At 36.2% G+C, this 17,021-nt stretch overlaps 1 protein-coding gene across 1 annotated transcript in view; it reads right to left on the reverse strand.

Annotated features, from left to right (window-relative positions):
• Nucleotides 1-5,867: 5,867 nt before the first annotated feature.
• Nucleotides 5,868-17,021, reverse strand: part of LOC308420214 (vomeronasal type-2 receptor 1-like) — a gene marked incomplete at both ends in the record, with an annotated part of 42,952 nt that continues 31,798 nt past the window's right edge. Inside the window, 4 exons of the mRNA XM_080916125.1 lie at nt 5,868-6,850; nt 8,217-8,340; nt 9,789-10,019; nt 13,125-13,985. Coding sequence (XP_080772251.1) covers nt 5,868-6,850; nt 8,217-8,340; nt 9,789-10,019; nt 13,125-13,985 — 2,199 coding nt within the window. The remainder of the gene's footprint in view (nt 6,851-8,216; nt 8,341-9,788; nt 10,020-13,124; nt 13,986-17,021) is intronic.

Consider the following 17,021-nt stretch of genomic DNA (forward strand, 5'->3'; position numbering starts at 1 on the left):
CTGACAGGTTTCCCCTGTAATGAGTAAACAGTGTCTTTCCTTACCTTTTTTGATATCTTTTGGTTAAAAATCTACTTTATTCGATATTGGAATGGCCACTCCACCTTGTTTCTTGGGGCAATTTGCTTGGAAGGTTTTTTCCCAACCTTTAATTTTGAGATAGTGTTTGTATTTGTCCCTGAGATGAGTTTCCTGTATTCAGCAAAATGCTCGGTTTTGTTTATATATCCAGTCTTATATATCTTTTAATTGGGGAGTTGAATCCATTTATGTTAATAGATATCAAGGAATAGTGGTTGCTGTTTCTTGCTATTGTTGCTTTGGTAGGTTGAATTGTGCCTGTGTGTCTTACTTCTTTTGGTTTTCTTGCTTAGAAGTTTTCTTGTTTTTACTGTTAGGTGGTTTGACCCACTGTATTGGGTTTTCCACCTATAATTTGTTGTAGTGCTGGGTTTGTGGTCAGATATTGTGTAAATTTCATTTTGTCTTGGAATATCTTCCTTTCACCATCTATGGCGATTTATAGGTTCACTGGCTATAGCAGCTTGGGCTGGCACTTGTGCTCTCTTAGGGTCTGCATGATGTCTGTCCAGGCTCTTCTAGCTTTCATAGTCTCTGTTGAGAAATTGGGTGTGATTCTGATTGGCCTGCCTTTACATGTTGCATAACCTTTTACCCTTACTGCTTTTAGCATTCTTTCTTTGCTTTGGGCACTTGGTGTTTAGACTATTGTGTTTCGGGAGGAATTTCTTTTCTGGTCCAACCTATTTGGAGTTCTGTAGGCTTCTTTTATGCTCATGGCCATCTCTTTTTTAAGGGTAGGGAAGTTTTCTTCCAGGATTTTGTTGAAGATATTTACTGTACCTCTTTGTTGATATTCTTCACCCTCTTCTATTTCTATTATCCTTAGGTTTGGTCTTCTCATTGTGGCTTGGATCTCTGGACATTTTGGGTTAGGAGCTTTTTGGTTTTTGACTCTTCTCTGACTGTTTAGTCTGTTTTCAATGTTGTCTTCAGCCCCGGAGATTCTCTCTTCCATCTCTTGTAGTCTGTTGGAAATGCTTGCATCTGTAACTTCTGATTTCTTTTTAGGGTTACTACCTCTAGGGTTGTCTCTAAAGTGTTTTTGTTTTTATTATGTCCATTTCTGTTTTATATTCCTTCGTCCATTCCTTCATCTTTTTGGTTCTGTTTTCTTCTAGTTCTTTGAGTCTTTGAGTGTTTTTCTTGTTTCCTCTTTATAAGCTTCTAATTCTTTATGCTTTTCATCCCGTTCTTGTTTAAGAATCTCTATCATCATCTTGAGGTAGGATTTCGTGTCTGAGTCTTCTTTTTCTGGAGTGTTTGGCATTCCACTGTTTGTTGTAATGGGAGAGCTGGGTTCTAGTGTTACCAGGCTGTCTTGGTTTCCGTGGGGTACGTTCTTTCACTTTCCTCTTGCCATCTTGTTGTCAGTGATTGGTTCTTGCCTTTCCCTTGTATCTGGTCTGTGTCCCTGGATCTCTGCTCTTCTTGGTGGCAGATGTTCTGAGCGCCTGTGGTACACCCCAGAAGCCGCTGGCTGGGAACAGAGGGCCCAATGCCACCGTGTTCCTGGATCCCTGGATCAAGCCTGGGAGGTGCACACTTTCTGTGGGCTCTGCTGAGGTCTCTCTGCCCCCTGGCTATTCAGAATACATTCTCACCTGGCTCTCGCCAGTCCTGTGTCCAAAGAAATTCTAAACAGTGTATATATATGGGGTTTACTCAAGTGTAAATATGTGTAAGCGTTATTCCACTGCCTGAGATTCCTTTTGTTACTTTTTAAAATTAAATTGAACAACTTTATTTTAAAAAAGAAAGACAAATGTACAGATCTTAAGCATATTTGCACAATAGTATATGAATATGTTTTTTGTCAGTACTTTATTATTATAACATCTTGATAGTATGCATTAAAATCTTATTAGTTACCATGAGCATAAAGTACATGTAAAACAATATGTAACCTGTAAATAGGCTTTTCTTGGTGTGTAAAAATTAAGCGAAATGTATTTTCATTTTCTTTACTTTATTTTTGGCATTTGTTTTTCATGAACTTCATATAGTCTATGAGTTGTTTCTGTGGTTTTCAGAGCATTCTGGGGTTAGTATCCAATAATCAGTGACTGCATATTGTGTCTGTTCTTTTGTGACTGGGTTACCTCACACAGGATGATATTCTGCAGATTCATCCATTTTCTTAAGAATTTCATAAAGTCTTTGTTTCTGATAGCTGAGTACTATTCCATTATGCAAATATACCACGATTTTTGTATCCTTTCATCTATGGAAGGACATCTGGGTTCTTTCCAGCTTTTGGCTATTATTAATAGGGTGCTATGAGCATTGTGGTGCATGTGTCTTTGTTTTGTGTTTGAGATTCTCTAGGGTACATACCCAGAAGTAGAATAACTGGGTCTTCAGGTAGTACTATGTCCAATTTTCTGAGGAATCACCAGACTGATTTCCAGAATGGTTGTACAAGTTTACAATCCAACCAACAGTTGGAAAGTGATCCTCTTCCACCACATCCTCAACAGCATCTATTGTCATTTGAATTTTTAATCTTATCCATTCTGAGTGGTGTGAGGAGGAGTCTCAGAGCTGTTTTAGTTGGATTTCCCTGATGGCTAATGATGTCCAAAAGTTCCTTATATGCTTCTCAGCCATTCAACATTCCTCAATTTATAACTTTTTGTTTAGCTTTGTACCCTATTTTTTTTAAAAATAGGGTTGTTTGACTCTCTGGTGTTTAACTTCTTGAGTTGTTTGTATAACTTGGATATTAGGCCTCTATCAGATGTGGGGTTGGTAAAGATCTTTTCCCAAACTTTTGGCTGCTGTTTAGATTTCTTGAACGTGTCCTTAGCCTTACAGAAACTTTGTCATTTCATTAAGTCTTATTTGCCAATATTTGACCATAGAGCATGAACCATTGGTATTCTGTCCATGAAATTTTCTCCCGTGTCTATGTTTTCTAAGGTTTTCCCTACTTTCTCTTCTACCAATTTCAGTGTCCCTAGTTTAATGTGGAGATCTTTGATCCAATTGCACTTGAGCTTTGTACAAGGAGATAAGAAAGGGTCTATTTTCATTCTTCTGCATGCTGTGTACCAGTTGGACCAACACCATTTATTGAAGTGGCTGTCCTTTTTCCATTGAATATTTACCGATCCTTTGTGAAGAATCAAGTGAATGTTTATGTGCGGGCTCATTTCTGGATCTCCTATCCTATTCCATTGATCCATGTGCCTATATCTGTACCAGTACCATGCAGTATTTAACACAATTGCCTTGTAATATAGCTTGAGGTAAGGGATAGTGATTCCCGCAGATGTTTTCTTGTTGTTGAGGATAGATTTCACTATTCTAGGTCTTTTGTTATTCCTGAAGTAATTGCACATTGCTCTTTACAATTCTCTGAAAAATTGGGTTAGAATTTTGTTGGGGATTGCATTGAATTTGTCGATAGCTGTTGGTAAGATGGCCATTTTTACAATGTTGATCCTTCCGATCTATGAGCATGGGAGATCTTTTTATTTTCCGAGATCTTCCTCCATTTTCTTCTTTAGAGATTTGACATTCTTGTCATAGAGTTCCTTCACTTGCATAATTAGAGTCACACTGAGGTATTTCATATTGTATTAAATAAAATAAATTGTAACAACAACAGGAACAACAACAAAAGGATCTTCGGTGCCCAAGAACATTAGGCAGAAACAAAAACAAAAAAACAAAAAAACAAAAACTCCAAGCCAGTCTGAGCAGATTTCCATGTCCTGAGCATTGTATTTTTAAGTCTTAAGGGTAAAGTACAGATTTTCTTTAACCTAAAAAAAATGCCATTAGAGCAAACCTGCTACTGTTATTGTTAATTTCCTGCAGTGGTACATTGCTTTTGTTATATATTCTTGTATAATTTATTAATATGTCTAACCTTGGTATTTATTTTGCTTCTTTTTCATAGAACAAAGCAGTGGGCCTCCATTACCTACCTTTTTGATAAGGGGAAGTTTGATACTTTGTTCTTTTATGATTTATCAACACTATTCATTACCCATCAGTATAATCCACTGTGTAGGACCAAGATATCTTCAATGGCCTTTAGTGTCAACATGTTCCCCAGACATGAGTAGAAACTTCATTAGCATTAAGACCATGGACTTCAACATGGCTCTTTGTAGATGCCTTGTCCTAGACATCACCATGGCCTCAGAGAGTTGAGCAGACTCCTCATATGGCAGTTTTCGCTAGTTTTATGTTTGCAGCTAGACCTTCTCCACCCTCACTTTCTTTACCATCTCTCTACTGCATGCTCAGTCTTTCCTATACCTCCATCACAAGGTCACTGATCATAGTGGTACCTAACTTCCAGTGCACTGAAAATTCAGGGCCATGGAATAAGCACTTGGGTGTGTTGTTTTTGTTTTGAAATATTTTATTATACATTTTTGCAATATTTGTTGTTCTGATTCTGTCTTATTTCACTTATCACAACAATCTCTAAAAATATATGGCTGGATCCATGCATCTCATTATGCTTACCCATTGGTTGGTATTTTAGTTCTTGGAAGCTCTGGGGGGGTATATGGAGTTGAGTTTTGTGAAATGGTTGTGAGTTGAAAGAGCCAACCGTTGAAACCAGGGAGCAATTTAGAAGGTGTTTAACGTTGGGATATGAAAGCTGATGTTTCATTGATGATGGAAAGCCATTGGGAGGTGAGAAGCAGAGAAGAGTTGAGACTAGGATTTCTTTATGGAGGCTCATCTGAAATGTATCATTCCCTTTATTGGTATACCTGTTTCACAATGAGAATTTTCATTCAAGAATCAACTATGAAAGCATGAGCCAAGAAGATTAATTAACACAGAATATGTCTTCTGTGGGTTTCAATAGCTCAAACAAACCAAAATGAATGGAAAATAATATTGAACTGAGCAGAGCAGAACAGAACAGAACACAGAAAATGAATCCTGCATCTTATTTGGTCCGCCCTATGAAAAATGTTTTGCAGTTGTGTTTGTCAAATAATTAATCTTCACACTGCTTTTCAAGACGACAACCACATAATTATGCTTCAACCTGACAAAATTAATTCCAATCTAATCTCTGAAGACCAGTAGTAATACACACAAATGCTCACCCATAATTACTAAGATTTTTTTTAGAAAAAACTTAGAATTTTTACCCAAAAGAAATACATTTCAATGCTGTAAGAGACATTGTAGTATTTTATAAGTCATGGATTACAAAGAATTAAATAACACAATAAATTAGGCAATGATTATTTTACAGGAAGATATTTTATTTTAACTATAACAAGCATGTTTTAAAGCAATGCATATCTGTTTAATCAACAAAGGTTATATTTAATCTTTTTTAGATTAAATGTTTACTTTAAGTCAAAAGATACACATGAAAATAGTTCCATTACTTGTGGGGGTATCAATTACTTTTATAATCTGTTTCTCTAGGAATTCTCAACACAAATATTTCCCTGTGGTACTAACAGTCAGTATTTACTGACATTTGATTTTTAATCTTTTCTATCTGTCTCTATCTATCTATCTATCTATCTATCTATCTATCTATCTATCTATATCTATCTATCATTTATCTATATGACAACTATGTAGAAGACTAGAACTTTGAAAACATTTTATAACATTCCATAGTGTGATTAAATTTTACTTTACTCTGCAAAATTTCATGACAAATATTCCTGAATTGTCCCCTCCAAGAAAGCATCATTTTAATTGTTTAGTTAACTAAGTGTAACCTTTCTTTGAAATAAAGATATCTTCTATAGGAGGTACTTAACTGGTAAACTGTCATTCTAACAGCTCTACTCATCCAGAACAGTGGGCACCGTGGTGGTCTTAAGCTCACTGCTCACAGAAGCTGAGGTCAGCTGAATGCTCCTGTCAACAGTGGGGACTCTTCCACCAACAGTTTCATCAGTGTTCCTCTTTGGCCTCAGCAAGATAATGAAGCACTTGGGAAGAAATAAACAGCCTAACAAGCCATAACTGGATGCCAAAATGGCAAATATCTCCACAGCCACTTTGAATTTGCCTTTGGTGCTCAAGTAAGCAGGGACAAAAGAGATCCAGACAATAAAAAAGACCAGCATCCCAAAAGTGATGCATTTCCCTTCATAATAGTTATCTGGCAGCTGGCGAGCCACAAAGGTTGTAAGGAAACACAGCAGAGCCAGAAGAACATCAACCCCGAATATGGAGCACAGAAACTCTATAGAACCTTCATTGCATTCAAAGATGATCTTTACATTCTGAGGTTCAATGTTCTTGAACATCCTTGGAGGCTCCAACACCAAGTAAGCTGCGCATACACCAACCTCCCCTGCAACACAGATCAGCACAATGAGTTTACGACAAATGGGGTGCATGGATGTAAGCCGGGTTTTGGATACGGAAATCCTGTAGGCAAAAAAGAGTGAGATAGTCTTTCCAAGAATGGAAGACAGACAAAGGCAAAAGCCCAGTGCCAGAGTGACCTGGCGGGCCATGCAGGACCAGTTGTGTGGTTTTCCTATGAACAGCATGGAAGACAGCACTGTGATAATCAGAGACATCTGAATGAGGAAGCTCAGCTCCCGGTCATTGGCTTTCACCAGTGGCGTGTGCCTGTGGATCACATACACAACAGTTACTGCCAGGACCACAAGAGCCCCAAATATGGAAAGGATGACGAGGGTGAACCCCAGAGCCTCCTCATAAGCTAGGAATTCCACAAGCTTTGGCACACACTTGTTCTTCTCTGCATTGGACCAGTCATCTTCACCACATGGATTACATATCTGTTGGCCTATTGAGAACAAATAAAAGAAGATGACTGACTATTGACTTTAAATAATATGTCACAATTAATTGTGAGCATTCTGGAATAAAGACCTTAGCAGGGTTTATTGAAAATCCATTATAAAATCTATATAATATCTCAATTTTATTGCCTTAAAAGTGGCCTTAATTCATATGCTCTGACAGATTCAGAGTGATTTTTAGTATCAATAAATTATGACTTCCCATCTCAAGTTGTTTTTGATGGTTTTTTGTTTATGAATGAGATGTTTTCTTTCTCATCTATCTATTGGATGAAGAGGTCTGTGTCTTTATCAAATGGGGAAGAACCCAGGATGAGAAAGTCACAGCTTGTGATATGAAACAGTGAAGATGACTGGTGATCTGCTGGTTAAAAACTAACGTTTTCAGCCACTCCTGTAATATCCTGTCATGATGGAGAATCATGTATTTGTCTGCTCAGAAGTACCTAATTATATATATTCTTATTGATTGAGTGATGAGGATCATGATGGGTAGATGAGCCAAACCACAAGTTCTGGTCCCTGAGGTTGAAACGGCTAAGTTCAGAGGGAGGCTCCAAGACTAAGCTTTGGTGAATGAGAAAGAGCAAGTAGAGCTGAGATTTTTGAAGATGATATAAAGATTTGACTCCATGTTAATTTATAGATTTAGGTAAAACTGTTCTTTTCTTTCAACTACTCTGATTCTGGGTCTGGACAGATTGGATAAAGTCTTCGTGTAGACTGTGGGACCTTAAGCAAGCCAGTTGTACAGGTTACAGGTGGCATCTGTCCACCACAGACCATTTATTAAGTTTGCATGACTACACTTGTGGTCTCTGACAAAAGTCAAATTAATTTTAGTTTATTCAACAAAAATAATTAGAAATATAAGTAGACCTCCTTAAACATATTTCTAGAAACCAAACATGTCTACATTACCTCCACTGAGCAGCATCTAAGCTGGTTGTCACAGCAGTTCAAGACTCAACGACTGGGCAATTCATGTGCCTTCAGTGCTTTGAACCTTAAGACAAACTTGAAAGCTTTTCTCCAACTCCAGTTAGTGTTCTGACTAGTTCAACAAAAAGTACTTAGAAAATTTTATTATTTTATTTATATTTTACATTTTATGTATTATTTGGTGTTTCCTTATTCACATATTTGTAGGCCTTTTCCAAATGTATTATTGACAACAATATTATTCTTCATGCACACTGCATAAGACATTTAATAATTTGATAGATGTTAAATATTTTGCCATATTTTCCTTATATCTTTTAGAAAAAAATGATTTCAAGGATGCCTTTGTCAGGAATTGTTTAACCTAATTGCATCATTATTGCATCATGAAAAGGTGTCCATTTCTACCTGGTTTCTCTGACACATATCCATCCTCACAAGAGATGCAATCAAAGCAGCATAAGGGTTGTCCTGGCCGATTTCTCCTCCGGGTCCCAGGAGGACACACTGTTGTGCAGACTGAATCTGGAAGCTAGACAAGACACAGAAGGTGGATGTGAGAAGGGTTAATTCAGTTAAGGATAGAGAAAGTGAATACAGACACAATGGAATTCTGAGCTACTGTGAGAAAAAGTTAGAAACTCAGGGCAGTAGAAATTCCTATAAATCTAAGAGGGTGATTTTAGCTGAAACTGTCAGCAGTTGGAAATTAGAAGCTTGAACTCAAATCTCCTTTAACCAGGAGAGACTCCTAGTAGAGGGATTAGGACACCAAGCTAGATTCTAATTTCAACCTACAACTTGGACTATGTATAATATGCGCTGTGTGAAAAGCTGAAGTGAAATTGTGGGAGTGGCCAGTCAATTCCTGGTCCTGAGATTCATAACACACACAATTCTGTCTCAAATGCCAAGATCCAGAATGTGGATAGCTCAGAGAACTAGGATAGAATAAAAGAAGACTGCCCCCTGCTGAAACACACACCCAAAAAGAATCTTGAAATTCTATTTTCCATTTTGTATCCTTTGGTCCTATTTTTGTTCTTTAATTGTTCTGGCTAGAACTTTTAATATTGATCGGGCAGTGAAAAAATATAGGCAGGAACAGAGTTTTGGAAAGGCAGAGGAAGTAGGAGAAGAAAAACAGAAGAGAAGATGGAAGATGATGATCTAGACCCATGTTACTCTAAATAACCACAGGTAGCTATGAATATGTATGAGGTATGTATTTTACAGGATAATTTTTCTTATCTACGTAGGCAGTTTATATCAATATCAATTGGCTCTGGATTTATTGTATGGATATTTCACAGAGTTAGAATTTACTGATATAAATCTTATTGATGAACTACAATCTTCAAGAGTTCTGATTTTGTTGGGTTACTGGAAATTGTGAGTATTGACACAGGGTGTGAATACTGGGAATGTGAGCAGGGTTCAGGGGCAGAGCATCTTAAAACATGTCCTGCTCCCTGGGACAGAGAGTAGCAAGGAGTAGATGGCCTGGTGCTTGGTACTTTTGCTGCTTTTCCAGTGTTTACCACTACAGGAGTGGATGTGGGTAGAGAAGAAATAAGGTGGAGTCAGGGCAGGGGAAAGAATTGAGGGAAACTGTTGTTGGAAAGCAAATAAAAAATCACAAAAAAGTAAATGTGATAGGTTAATAAATTACTATTTGAATATAAAATTAAAAATTAGAAGAATGTAAACCCCCTTTCAAAGATATTAAAATTACTATGTTAGATTGAAACATTCTCAAAATATCTAAATATTACAAAATTATTTTAAAGTTTTTGTGCATTTTAATTTAACATTGATTCTTTATATTCTTAATGAACAAACAAAAATTTTAAAACCCATATGCTAGATTAAGAAAAATGATTTGAAATATGGTTAAACCTTGGGTGTTTGCATTTATTTAGTGCCTTAAAAAATAAACTTTTATCTCTGTATTTAAATAATAATGTCAGTCAAACCAACCCTTGAAGATTCAGTGTTCCAAAACAACGATGAGTTCTTTGGAAGAAAAAGTTCATATTTTGACACTGTGAATTTGTATTCTCCAACCTTCACAAAGGAGATTTCTCCAGTGTTATCCATGTGCCAGTTGAGGATGTCATAGTATCCATTTTTCATATCTCCATATTCATCAAGCTCAATTTTGCTTCCATCATGGGTAGTAAATTTCATTCTGTAAAAGTATTCCCGTATCTAATAATTAGGAGTGAGAGAAGAATTTAACAAATAAAAAAGTAATTTATATGCATTTAAATATTTAGAATAAAAATAAATATTTGTACAGAAAGTATATTGATCTCATATGTAATTCATGGTATTCTCTTTTTTTCTAATGCTGTTTTTGTTACCAACTCTGATATTCTCAAGCCAGAGGTGGCAATTAAAACTGAAAGAATGATTGGCTAAATTGAGATAGGCTGTGCACATACAATGCATACTAGGTTATAAATGTTTAAAAAGAATGAAACCTATCTAATAAATAGTTTCACATAATCATTTTAATATCATGACACCATGTTAAATTATTACAACACAATAAATAGTACTTTAAACATACTATGTTAAATAATTTGTGAAATTTAATTTTTACCTTTTTTTTCTTAGTTTTGGCTTCCGGACAATCTTAATATGCCATTGATGTGAAGTACAATTGCATGTATTAACTAGTGTGAAATATGCTTATACTAAAGTTTAGGAATATAATATCTCATTTTCCTGAGACAGGAGTTTTAGGATAATATAATTCTACTTACCCCACTTTCCCATTGTAAAGATACAAAGTTCCAAAATGAATTCCTATTTTTTATGTTGCTGTTGTGATATAGTTTCCTCCCAAATTCAAAATTTCATCTTTTCAGGCAAGCTCTTTAAGTAGTAATATAAATATCTCAAAAACACCTTTAGGAAGTCCATGTAACTGAGTACAGTCACTAGGTATCTCTCTGACAGAGAAAGCAAGGAAAGCTGAGAGCCCTTCTCAGTTACAGTGCAGGGAGACTCAGAGAAGACAAGGTGCAAAGACACTTGAAACCTGTCCATCAGCTGGGAGAGACAGGAACCAGCTTAGATGCCTGTTAGTTATTCAGACCAACTAGTGTAAATATATCTTTCAGGTGCTTGAAACCTATTCTCAAGGTTCAGAGATATTTTGAGCTGTTACTCAATAGGATGGGTAATGCATCTGTCTCAGAAAATTTTCTCATCTTGTATGTAACTCCTCACTCATATTTCTTTGAGTTAGCACTGTAAAATCCATAGTTTGACTGAGTCAGTTTTGGCTGTGTCTGGATGTGGTTTGTTTAGGGCTCCCAATCTGGGATAAAAAGATGTTTGTATTGCATCTGCAGTGAGAATGATTTCTCACATGAAAGTTGGTATTGGAGAAAAAAAAATGTTGAAATGGGCAAAGAGGAGGTAGTGGCTGATTTAGGAAAATGGAAACTCTTCATTTCTCAGAAAATGCCCAAATTAGCTGGGCTAGAAATGATTAGCAAGAAATTGTCTAGGTATTATGCATTTGAATTGCTAGCTTCCGTTATAAATACATGGTCATGTCCAGGGGTATAAAAGTTCATAGGATTGATGTTAACTCTATATGATCACAGAGACATTAAACAGAATCCTTTAATATCAATGAGGGAAAAAATACTTTTGTCTGACTTACACCTTGTCTCCTAAACTTAAGGTCAGTAAGAGCATGTTTTCTTTAGCATAAAGGAAATCTGTCACACAGGACATGTTGTTGATCTTCATCTTCCCTACCTGCTGCAGCTGAATTTCTCAAACAAGGACCTAATGTGGTCACAAGCTCTCCACAGAGCAGCAAAACTTGGCTCTGGAGGCGTTGGTTCATATTCCCATGAAATATATGTCAAAAATCATGAAAAATCAACACTTCTGCTAAGTCCATGAAATATTCTCCCTACTCAGTGTCAATAGTCAAGCAAATAAATGGTAAAGAATTTCACAGTCTGACCCTTGCCTTGATCAGTCTTCCTACCATATCACTTGCTTGAAATTTTTGGCTGGTAGGACACATTTCTCTAACCTCATATAATTCCCAAGAAACGCCAAATTGGTAATGGGCATGGTCCAAATCCCAGAGACTGATACAAGTTACACAGTGTAAACTTGTCTCAGTAGGAGAATAAAGAACAGAAGTAAAGTAAGAAGGAGTTAAAAATGCAGCGTGATTTAGAAATGTTCAAGGAAACAACAGAATTCCAAATGTTTTCTAGTTTTATCTATTGGTAGGATAATCTTTAAACATAAGTAAAGAGTGGGCATTGCTTTTGGTCTCTTTAAAAATACTCATATCAATACATTTACCAGCTTTGTAGAGTCATAGAATGAAGGATGTTACCTGGGGTATAAGAGCACCAGCACTGAATGCAGTGTGAACACCTGAAAATGAAAGTTAAGTGGAAGTGCAATCGTCCCAGCCACTGTGGCCTCTGGTAAATTGACAGAGTGTAATATAAGAGTAAAGGGAAAATTATCAGGCAAAGAAGAAGGAAGACATTAGTGATATTAAGTGGACCTCCTGTGGTGTTGACAAGATCAAAGCAGGGATACCCAAGTTCCCCATCTATGTAAATGGGAGGGATGCACACAGACAAGCAGGAATTATATACATGAGCACAGTCCTGGCAAGAATGTTCATATCTTATCAACATGTGTTGTGTGACAGAAGATGACGGACAGGCACAGTAGAATCTAATATCCCAGATTCCAGCTATAGTTTTTATCCCCTAACATCCACCTTTTTGTGTGGCACTCACTATATTGTAATAGGACCTTAGATTTTAGTCTTTCCTTTAAATAGCTAAGACAAATTGTTAAAAACAAAATTTGTAAGGATTTTAAGAACAATTGTAGATTCAGGACTCATCATAATCTGGAAAGATATGAATGTTTGGCTGACATGAAGCTGACATTTTGGAATCCAAGCAATGATATTGGATTACAGGTTGCATAATGTATATTGGGAATTGATTAAAAGAGATAATTGGAGTCACTACCTCATTTTTTACTTAGACACATTTATATTTCATTTCTGTAAAGAATACAGGCATATTTTGTAAAATGCATTATTAAACTTTTGATGATACATGTTTGTTATCATTGACAAGAAACCTAGTCATTTGTAAGAAATGAAGATTTAAAAGGAACAATCAGGTCTTCCTGACAAAATATTATGTAATAAAATCATATGGAACAAAGCATTGATTTCAGTGATATGACATGGGAGTAAAAACTTGATTTACTACATGCTCAGAACAGGGTTAAACAACGTACCCCATAGAACTCAAAGCCAGGTATATTTGGATATACTGGATTTTCCTTATTAGCTTCTTCTCTTTTATACTGATCTATGGCATAAGCCAAGAGATACACAGCTTGTTTGACATTGTTTGTGATTCTTAGCTGAGAAGTATCCAGATAGGTATTTTTTAGATCTTCCAGCTTCTCCTCTCCAGTGCAGAGCTGATCAGACATGGCATACAATCTGTCTTCTTTCCCAGTCATATTCACTCTGTGGTCCACATTGTAAGGCACACTGCTGTTGGGCCAGGTACAGTTAAAAGCGGTTTGCCAGAATTCAATGGTCAAGACATCATTTGGATCCTTGCTAGGGTGTACATCATAAAGAAATTCTTTTAATCCTGGTATGACACTTCTGGGTATTGCAAATCCAATGGTTCCACCAAAATAGGGAAAATACTCAGGCTTTGCAATGAGAGCTGAGGTAATCCAGGCTTCGCTGGCTATCCATGTCCTGTCCGTTATGTTATGATGAATCACTTCCAGCACAAAGGGGCTCAGGTCAATGTCAGTAGCATAAAGCACAACGACTTTGGCAGTGGAACTCTTTACTGCCTCAACAGCTTGTTGCATTTTCTCATTGGAGTAAACTTTTGGGATGGTTTCATAGAAAGCAACACAGAGGTTGGCCCTCTCCATTTTTTCCCTAAATAATTTTACTCCATTTTTACCATAATCGTCATCAGTTGCTATAGCACCTACCCAGACCCAACCAAAGTGTCTAATCAGATTCACCATGCCATCAGTCTGAAAGTTTTCACTGGGTATTGTGCGAAGAACATTTAGAAATTGATTACTTTTACGAAGTATTGAGGATGAAGAGGCATAATCCACCTAAAATTGTAAATATTCTTAGTTATTGGATAACAAGAGCCAAAAATTAAATGAAGATGACAGCTTGAGAGTATTGGAGAGGGAGCTGAACACTGATTCCTTTGCCCTCACATTTTTTCTATAGGAAATACATTTTTACCTTTTACTTTTTATTTTCTGCACTTACTGGGTGTGGGTGGAGACTATTCTGACAACACCTTGGTTGCCCTATCAACAAAAAGATTTCATGGCTTCCAATTGTTAATATAAAGACATTAGTATCTCTAATGTTCATGGGTGGGACCTCTGCAGTGTCAGGAAGTTCTCTTGCACTTTCCTCTATCTTCCTGGACATTAGTGACTCCCCTCAGTCAGTACATCCAGTCTCTTGATTACCATTACTGTCTCATGTGCAGAGATGATGGACTGAGTGCAAGTCTCAGTCTGCACAGTCACATGACTTTGTCTTCTGTAGGTTCTCCTTGTCTTACCTCTGATTTGTTAATTCTATTTTTTTCTTCAGTGTTTTAGTTTTCTGCTTTCTGGCCTCCTGCATATGTATGTCCTAACAGTTGTCTTGACTGACATGAATGAATATACTCTTCCACTCAGAAGACTAAACACTTTTGTCCTACAAAGGTACCAGAACATTTCTTTGTAATGTACACTGTCAGATAAATGGAAAGCATGCCCTCTCACTTATGTAGTTGTCCTTCTTTGCTCTTAGCATCCAGGGAGACCAGCATGTAGAACATGTGATTTCGTTACTTGGATTGCCTCAATCTTTGTGTCTTTCAGAAGAAAATTAATATCCTGATAACCTACACTTGTTTGTCTCTTAACATTAAAATGTTAACCTGACATATTATTTTATTTTATTTTTCTGAATACTTAAAGGCATTATTAAGGAGTATATCTAAATGTTTCTAGTCCACTTTCATGTTCATTAGAATTTAGGGAAGACAAACTCAAGGCAACACCAATTTGGATAAGATAAATGAAATCCACCCCTAAGAAATGTGCCAAGTCACCCTCCTTTTTTGTGTTTTTTTGTACCGTATTTTGTTTTCCTGTTCTTAACATTCACATTTCAGTATCTTTAAAATAACTACTGTATTTCATTGGCATTGTGGGTAATTAATGCAGCATATGTCTACAACTAACCAGTCCCTATAATTTTTCTGGACTATCACAAAAGAAATTTAAAAAAAGAAGGTGAAGAAATGTAGAAAACTAGGAAGAATCAGAAGAATGAAGAAAGAAAAATTAATGAAAAGCAAAGAAGAAAAATAAGAGCAGGAAGTATAGAGTGGAGGCAGAAAACGTGATTAAAAAAAAACTTTCCATTACTTTAGTAGGATCATCAATAATCTTGTTCATAATTTTATCAATACATACTGACACATTACTGATGGAGGCTTTAAATGAATCTAGAACTTTTTATTTTTTTAATAATTAATTCTTTGAAATTACTTATTCTTTTTTAATTGAACAACATTATTTCTAAAAACAAAGATAAATGCACAGATCTTAAAAGAATTTTTGCATAAAAGTATATGAATACATTTTTGTAAGTACTTGATTTTTTTAAAGTTTGGTAGTATGCATTAAAATCTTACTAGTTACAATGAGCATAAAGTACATGTAAAGCAAGATCTAACCTGGAAATAGTCAAGGTTTTCTTGGTGTGTAAAGATTAAGCATAATGATTTTTCATTTTATTTTATCTTTGTTTTTCTTTGTTTAAGTCTGTTCCCCATTTTTTAATAGGGTTGTCTGATTCTCTGGTCTTTAACTTCTTGAGTTCTTTGTATACCTTGGATATTAGGCCTCTATCAGATGTGGGGTTGATAAAGATCTTTTTTTTTTTTTTTTTTTACTCTGTTGGCTGCCATTTTGTTTTCTTGACAATGTCCTTAGCCTTAAAGAAATTTTGTAATCTCATTAAGTCCCATTTGTCGATATTGGACATTAGAGCATGAGCCATTGGTATGCTGTTCAGGAAATTTTCTCTTGTGCCTATGTGTTCTATGGTTTTCCCTACTTTCTCTTCTAATAGTTTCATTGTACCTAGTTTTATATGGAGGTCTTTGATCCATTTGTACTTGAGCTCTGTAAAAGGAGATAGGAAAGGTTCTATTTTCATTCTCCTGCATGCTGAGAGCCAGTTGAACCAACACCATTTGTTGAAGAGGCTGTTCTTTTTCCATTGAATGTTTATTGCTCCTTTGTCAAAAATCAAGTGACCATATATGTGAAGGCTTATTTCTGGATCTTTTATCTATTCCATTGATCCATGTGCCTATCTCTGTATCAGTACCATGCAGTTTTTAACACAAATGCCTTGTAATATAGCTTGAGGTCTGGGACGGCGATTCCCACAGATATTTTCTTGTTGCTGAGGATGGATTTTGCTATTCTAGGTCTTTTGTTATTCCAGATGAAATTGCACATTGCTCTTTCCAATTCTATGAAGAGTTGGGTTGGAATTTTGATGGGGATTGCAGTGAATCCATAGATTGCTTTTGGTAATATGGCCATTTTTACAGTGTTGATCCTTCCAATCCATGAGCATGCGAAATCTTTCCATTTTCTAAGATCTTCCTTGAATTCCTTCTTTAGAGATTTGAAGTTCTTGTCGTACAGGTCCTTCACTTGCTTAGTTAGAGTCACACCAAGTATTTCATATTGTTTGTGACTATTGTGAAAGTTATCATTTCCCTAATTTCTTTCTCTGCCTGTTTGTCCTTTGAGTAGAAGAAGGCTACTGATTTGATTGAATTCATTTTATTTCCAGCCACACTGCCTAAGTTGTTTCTCAGCTGTGGAAGTTCTCTGGTGGAATTTTTGGGGTCAATTAAGTACACTATCATGTCATTTTCAAACAGTAATATTTTTTACGTCTTCCTTTCCAATTAGTATCCCTTTGATTTCCTTTTGCTGTCTAATTGCTCCTGCCAAGATATCTAGTACTATGTTTTCTAGGAAGGGCGAGAGTGGGCAGCCTTTTCTAGTCTCTGGTTTTATTGGGATTGCTTCAAGTTTCTCACCGTTAAG

Source organism: Micromys minutus, assembly GCF_963924665.1.
Source record: "Micromys minutus genome assembly, chromosome: 4".
Taxonomy (NCBI): domain Eukaryota; kingdom Metazoa; phylum Chordata; class Mammalia; order Rodentia; family Muridae; genus Micromys; species Micromys minutus.